This window comes from Nilaparvata lugens, unplaced genomic scaffold, assembly GCF_014356525.2.
Source record: "Nilaparvata lugens isolate BPH unplaced genomic scaffold, ASM1435652v1 scaffold4996, whole genome shotgun sequence".
In the NCBI taxonomy this organism is placed as follows: domain Eukaryota; kingdom Metazoa; phylum Arthropoda; class Insecta; order Hemiptera; family Delphacidae; genus Nilaparvata; species Nilaparvata lugens.
In genome coordinates, this window is record NW_024090947.1 from 9,880 (window position 1) to 17,815 (window position 7,936).

At 34.2% G+C, this 7,936-nt stretch overlaps 1 protein-coding gene across 1 annotated transcript; it reads right to left on the reverse strand.

The window, feature by feature from the left end:
- Positions 1 to 326: 326 nt before the first annotated feature.
- LOC120355857 (probable ATP-dependent RNA helicase DDX49) lies at positions 327 to 7,695 on the reverse strand. The gene is made up of 4 exons (XM_039444588.1): positions 7,680 to 7,695; positions 6,772 to 6,972; positions 1,150 to 1,275; positions 327 to 505 (listed from the first exon to the last, which is right to left on the reverse strand). Exons 1-4 carry the CDS (start codon positions 7,693 to 7,695, stop codon positions 327 to 329), a joined length of 522 nt encoding a protein of 173 aa, XP_039300522.1.
- Between the last annotated feature and the right edge of the window lie 241 nt (positions 7,696 to 7,936).

Genomic DNA, 7,936 nt, shown 5'->3' on the forward strand with positions numbered 1-7,936 from the left:
ATTGATTACAGAATTTAAACAATCAAAAGATATCAAGACAATTTGCAAAATTGGGATTTATAATGTACCTTTGCTTGCAGGTCTTGGAGCTAACTGAAAATATTTCATGCAACATTTTTCAATGGATGGCAAATTTTCTAAATAGTCTTCCCAATTCATGCACTATTATTCTTCATCTCCTTTCAATTCCTTCCGTAAAATACTGACTAAAGTCAAACAAATCGTTACCTATGGTACGAAAATCAAAACAAATAAACGATTACTATAAATAATGAACAATTTTAGAGGGTAAAGGATAGCAATGAATGTTAAATAAAATAAATTTATTATACAGAGTTTTTCTCGTCTTTTTGTTCACTATCTTCGGTTATTTCTGTTTCAACTTGACTGTCCGTTTTGGCTTTCTGCTTTTCCTTCATCCTTTTCCTTAGTTTCTTTCTTTGTTCCTTTCGAAATTGTTTCCTTTTCTCTTCAAGCTTTTGTTCCTCTTCATCAGGATCCTTACCTTTAATATGAAAGAAAGCAATTAAATACTTAGTTAACATTTTAAAATCATTCTATAAGATTTATCACAGAAAAATATCGCTTAAAATAACTAGAACCTAATAGAAAATGAATGAACAACAAATTTAGAAGTCATAAAATGAAAACGTTTGAATTATTTTTGAGGTCATAAAATGAGAACAACTATCAGAATATTCTCCACAAAAATATTAAATGTAAAACTTTATCAATAGAAATTTTCAACGAAAGATTACAAAAACCTTTGATAGATTTCAAGAGATGAAAGGAAGGTAAATTGAAGGAATTAATATTTCAGACACCAAGTCCAAATTCTATACCCCTATTAATAGTAACAAATAAGAGAGTATTTAAGTTGCATTAAACATACTTTTCGAAGCGTGAGACATGATTTTCAAGCGTTCAAACTTTTTCAAATGTTAAACTTAATGAACTAAGTTCAATTTTTATAATTTCTATTTAAACTTTGAAACCATATTACATCAGTCAAAATCGACTCCATATCAACTCGACACAAAAATACTATTGGACTTCTAATATTGAAGAAATATAATACGTAAATTGAAATGGGACATCTTGATTAGTAGGTTTAGAAATTAAGGTGGAGAATTGGAGAGGCAAAATTACCTTCAAGAATCATCTTTTTCCTCTTGTAGAGCTTTTTCTTCTCATTGAAGTCGGAGTCATCAAGCTTTATTTCAGCCTCTCTTTTGGAAACTGAGACCTGAGTGAAAATCTTCGCCACTTCTCGACCTAGAATATAACAAAATTGAATTAGAATCAAAAATCAAGTTTACTATAGTGAGGTCCACGTTATAATGACAGTATTTGATTAACATTGGTGTTGCTTTCCTTGTCTAAAATTTTCGGCCCTTTCCCTGCTTTGATGGAATGTTGAAGGTCTATTCAATATAGAAACATTCACTGTTTCGATATATTTATTACTATTTAGTATTAGGAACTTATCAGCTTGTAACTAAGATAGAATAATAGAATAGAATGACTTTTTTATTTGTTGACGTGGCGAAGTTTGGACAGTTATGTCCACTCTACCACTCAACCACGTAATAAGATAGATGTAGGCTATGATATTGGTTATTATTCATCATTTTCATTCCTCCTTTGAGTTAGCTTTTCTCCACTCTTCAAATTTCACTTACTTCCATGTGGAAATTTAGCATGTGGTACTTTTCTATAATGAGGTCCAGCCACATAATTCTGCCACTGTTTCTGGCGACAACTATAATATTACCACAAATAACAATTTATATTAAATATTGTAAATATAATAAATATATTAATTCAATTCAATTCAATTTATTTTTTCCTTCTGAATACAATTCTAAGCAGTTACATAGAATCTTGAGCAATAAAGTTTATACAATTCAAGAAATGATATAATATACTTACTAAAAACAAACAACAAAATATAGAACTATACTAAACAATAGAACTCTTGAGCTATCACAATTTTATTCTTGTATCAGATAGGAAAGAGCTTACATAGGCAACAAAGGCCTGTGCGTAAGCTCGAGTTATCGTAACAATATGTGTTATATCTATAATTATAAAGAGATATCTCAATTTTTATTAGAGATCTAAACTACATTAAAATAATTTTCAATTATGAAACTATAATCCCCATGCATTAAGAAGGGATAAAAAAAGTGGAAAACTAAATTATAATAACTTTAAATTAGAAATAAAAGATGATGAAAAACAAGGAATAGCGAGGAAGGCTACAATTCAAATAACAAATTCAGTCAGGAAAACAGATCAGACAAGCATGATAGAACTGAAAAAAAATCTCTCTGAAGGCACCCAAATTGAATCAAACACGCGCACCCCCAGTAACAATGAGTGAGACGGCATTATCCTCACTGATATCAAACAGCCAGTTCTTCAAGTGCCACTTGAACACAGAGTTAGAAACTACATCCAACAATCTATTCTGGTTGGAACGGAGAAGGAAATTTCGGAATAAAATATGAGCTAAAATATGAAATATAATAAAATATTAAATATATTAATATTAATTACCACAATAACAAAATATTTCATCTCAATTATTATGAAACTGTATTAGAAGAATATATTTCTTGAAGAATAAGATATAATGATAGTTTTTAATAAGAATGAACAGTTGATATTACATCAGATATATCGGTATCTACTGAACATCCACTAAAAATATACTATATTTTTTGTACGCTTATAGATACCACTACTATATAAACATCGACTATAGTGAGGTCCATGTTATAATGACAGTATTTGATTTGACATTGGTGTTGCTATCCTTGTCTATCACTCGACAAACCAGATAACGCTATTCTTTTCTAGCTCCGCAAGATAGCCAGATCGTTTTCAAAAATGTAGAAATATAAATAACAAAATATTTTATCTCAATTAAAGTATTGAACTGTATTAAAAGAATATTTTTTCTTAAAGAATAAAATATAATTGATAGTTTTTAACAAGAATGAACAGTTGATATTACATCAGATATATCGGTATCAGTCATCCTCCATATAAGGAAGAGGCAATGTAGATAACCGACAACTCTGCTCTCCTATCTTTCTCCACTGTCATTATAAGGGTATGATGACAATGGATGCGCATATGTTCAAGTGCACGTCAGATCATACATAGCCGAAACACAAAATTTGAAAAGTGCCATTGGAATACGTTGTGACTTGCATGTAGCTGCTCACACTGAACGCAACCAGCAAGTGCAAGCGTTCAGTGTGAGTGTTCCTATTGCTATTTCCACATTTTGTTTCTCATCTTCACACTTGGTCATGCATAACTAAGCTTGCACTTGCTCATATTCGCATTCAATGTAATCACACCCTAACGTGGACCTCACTACACGTGTCGCCGTACAAGCGTCGAAAGGAGGCGTAGAACGCCTCGTGTGTCCCTGTCCTTATATTGCACACGGACGGACACTTGTCTCACTTGTTCGTGTCTCACTTGTTCGTTCGTTCGTATCTTTGACCAGTTATAGAATAGACACGCTGGGAAGTCTAGCCTCTGAAGCCAACATCTACTGCCATATCGCCAAATCGTGACGTCAGCATCGGATAGAAAACTTTCAGATTGTTTCTATTTCAGACGAAAGTAAATTATTATTTATGAAAATAGTAAACTCCCGCTACGCTCCCGCTGAAATAGGCACAATCTGCTGTGGAAAACAATGTAAACAAACTATACAGAAAAGTTTTCTATACGATGGTGACGTCACGATTTGGCGATATGGCAGTAGATGTTGGCTTCATCGACTTTCAGTATGAATATACAATGGGGCGTGTCTATTCTATAACTGGTCTAAGGTTCGTATCAGGTGATTCTTCATGCCAATAGCTGAATAATAAATAAATAACCCACAGGAGATATTAGGCTGGGCGCACACCGGTTAGTCAAGACAAGATTAGTCACGTTTAGTCACAATACTTCACGTAGTTGCTTATGAAGACATGTCTAATTGTAATGCCTAATCGGTGTGAGTTGCGTCACAAGCAGCTATGTGAAGTATTGTGACTAAACGTGTCTGATCATGTCTTGTCTTGTCTTGACTATCTGGTGTGTGCCTAGCCTAAATCTCACTTGGGTACGGTACTAGTATGATAGGAGGCTCTAACGCTGGCCAGTAAGGGTAACCGTCCACTGGAACCGTATTCAACCGATCCGTTCGGTCGTTGGATCGGACGAATCTGCCGGCCGTTAATTCGGCCGAATATGGTCGTCCATTGGAAACGTTTACGTCAGTTTAGTTGCAATTATTGAATTAACAACTATCATAGCCACCAAAATTTGTCATAAACAATGATTATATTGAGATTTTTAAATTTAATAAACAAATATCAACTAAATTAGTTATTCATTACAATAATCTTACCTTCAACAAATATCTTATTTTATTTATTTATTTATCCATCATTTACAATCAACTTAAGGACAAAGAAACATACTACAGTACTAAACTCCTTTTCATCCCAATTTCATAAAATAAATCGTCCAAATAAAGGTTATGTGCGACTTTTCAATTATTCACTAACTTCCTCATTGAAACAACACAAAAACTTGAAACAATTAATTTTGAATTTAGAAAGATTAAGATCTGAATTGATAACAAAATTCCTTCCACTTAGCACTCAAAACTGTGAAATAAATATTAATTTGAAATATTTTGTTCCGAAAATTAAAACAATCTCCTCCACTAGAAGCACAGCTACATTAGTTATTCATTATTAAGCAATCTTTGTTCACAGATTCCTTTGAACATCACAACGATGATGGTATCTTTTGTCTCGCATATCCCACAATGGAACATGCTCTTGAACCAAACTTATAAACTTTTCACTATCCATAGTTACAACTTTATTAAACAGAACAACTTCAAAAAACAAAAACCATCAAGACTGAGAAACAATTTCAGGTTAGGACCACTTTGTTGTCTCAGCTCGACTAGTTAGTTCGGCCGGATAGAGCCAGAAAATCCCATTCAATTCTGATCAAAAATTCTGATCGGTCGGAGGCGGCCGTATGAACTTGTTGCAATGGACGAGCATCTATTCCTTTCTTTTTTGGGGGATCGTTCGGTAGTTTTTGGCCGATGCTAGTTCGGACGAAAACGGTTCTACTGGACGGCCCACCTAAGGGTCTTTTTCCACTTGTCCACGCCACGCTGGAATTTGCCCTATCTCCCAATGTCAAAGCCAAGCTACTTTTCTGTCCCGTCATCACATCAGCGTAGCGTAGCTTTCAATGTTGGGAGATAGAACGGCTACGTATTCCGAAGATGTACGTGGTAGGTCCAGAAAGTAAGTTCCGTTTGATAATAAAATTAGATTGTGTATAGATACAAAAAAGTTATGTATTGCACAAAATTCTACAACTCTTAAACTACTTTTCCACATAACTAACGAAATTTTGCAGACATTTGTCATAGCGTGGCACAAGTTTTTGTATGCCTTCTTCATAGGAATTTGCCGCCTGTGTCTTCAACCAGTTGGAAACAGTTTCTTTCAGCTTGTCGAAATTTCAGTTTTCCGGTAACAATTTCATGCATTAGTGATCGTGAAATTTGGGGAAATTCCATAGCGAGAGCAACTATTGTAACCTTCGGTTTTCATGGATCTTGTCATCAATCGCGTGAACCAGTTCTTCTGTAACCAAAGATGGACGCCCACTTCGTTCTTCATCAAGCACATCACTACGTCCGTCATTGAACTGACGGACCCATCTTCTCACCATTGAATCACTCATCGCACTTTGTCCATAAACATCGCAAATTTGCTGATAAATTTCACTTGGGTTCACTTTCCTTGCATTCAGAAAACGAATCACAGACCTGATTTCACAAGCGGCGGAATTTTCAATCAACACTAACATTGTAAACAGCACAACAAGACGTACGTGGCTGACAGCGATCTCCAAATGGCGCACGTTTCTTCTCCTTGATACAGAGCGTCTACCGCACATGTGCGGAACTGCGATCGCAGCTCTGTAGCGGATATAAATTGAAACGGAACTTACTTTCTGGACGTGCTATCGTATTTCAGCGTAATGTGAAGAGACCTTATCGACAGGACATGCATGATGAACATGTCCTAAATCATAATCTAATTAACGTATCCTTTTTTAGTGGAGTGTGGATTTTGCATTGTAAATGTTCTATTTTTGGTTTTATCTCTGTATACTTCTCTGTATATTTCTTCCATTTATCATAATGTAATTATTTCATCCTGTTTTCATCTGATGGGCTACCGTAGAAGAAAAAATGTATTTTCTTTTATTTATTTATTTACAATGCAAATAACACTAATGTAATAACATTGAAAGATAAAATAATAAGGTAGTCCTTGTGCTATTTTTCTTCCAAATTTATAGGTGACAAAGTCCAAGATAAAGTTAGAATTTCACGAGTACAATTTTAAGTTATAATTTATTATGCTAAGATTATTCATAGAGCGATGCGGCCTTACTCCTCTGAGTTTTCTTTAGTTGTTTTATTAGGAGTAGTACACCCCTAATCGGGATTATGCCTAGGGATGTCCACTTTTATTTCACATTTTTATATCTTTCTTTGTTATTTTGTATTATGTTTGTTTGTAAAATGAATGAATCGATTAGATTGAATGTGTGTATGTACACAAATAATGACGTCATACATTGTGTGTACACACACGCTCATCATGCATGTCCTGTCGTTAGTGGCCAGGCTACAACTTTGTTTCAACTTACCATCAATCTGATACTCCTTGAGCTTAGTGTTAATGTTGGCTTCGATAGCATGCACCAGATGGATGTCGTGCGGAGTCACTAGTGAAATGGCGGTTCCCCCTCTTCCCGCCCTAGCAGTTCTGCCAACCCGATGCACGTAGTCCTTCGGAATGCTCGGGATGTTGTGGTTCACTACCAACTCAACGGCCGGGATGTCTAAACCTGTCCAAAACAAGACAACATTTGTTGGATTTTACAAGAATTAGGCCAAATATTTTAAAAGAATTAGCTCAATTGAATAAAAGCTAGCAATTGATAGTACCAAGTCATTTTCCAGCAAATGATAGGATTCGAGTCAGCTGTATAATCTTATTTGTATAGCTAGAACCAATGACTAGTTGTTAGTCACTACACCTTTTCCAATTTTATTTGAGAAAGTATGAATTGTATTTGAGAATAGTCACTTGTAATTGAGAGAATGTCAGTTGTAAATGAGAATAGTCAATTGTATTTGGGGAGTCATCACATGTAATTGAGAGTAGTGAATTGTATTTGAGAAATCGTCAAATGTAAATGAGAAGATATCAATTTAAAATGAGAAGATTTTCCAATTGACATGTCGTGGCTCTTCTGTAGCCTACAGTACAGGTTTGATTTGAGCAGGAAAGGATACTTTACTATGTACACAGTATTCCAATATTACATTTGATATGTGTTGAGAACCTCCTTTAGGTTGCTCTTTTTGACTTATCCCCAGTCTGATTATTCGGATGTTTGGGATGCAATAAAAATAATAATAAATAATAATAATACTACCATAGGCTTTGCATGGGGGCAAATTAATATTTCAATGGTGAAATTATTTCCTCTGTACTGTTTACGAATGATTAATGAGAGTATCATTTCTATGTATGTATTGACAACACGACTTTTGTTTCCAAACATTTTGTGGAATATTGCACTTGATGAAGATCAAATTCTCTATGTTCAAGGCGCAATTGAACTTTATCATCAATCAATTGATTATCTTGATCAAGCAATTCGGCAATTCTTCAATGGATTTTTGGGCTTGAAAATAATTTTTCATTTAAAAACTTGACGTTTTATTGGAATATTGAATAAGTATCAATATTATTTTATATTTTTATGAAAAATATAGTACTGGAAGCACTGTTTTTTTTTAAAA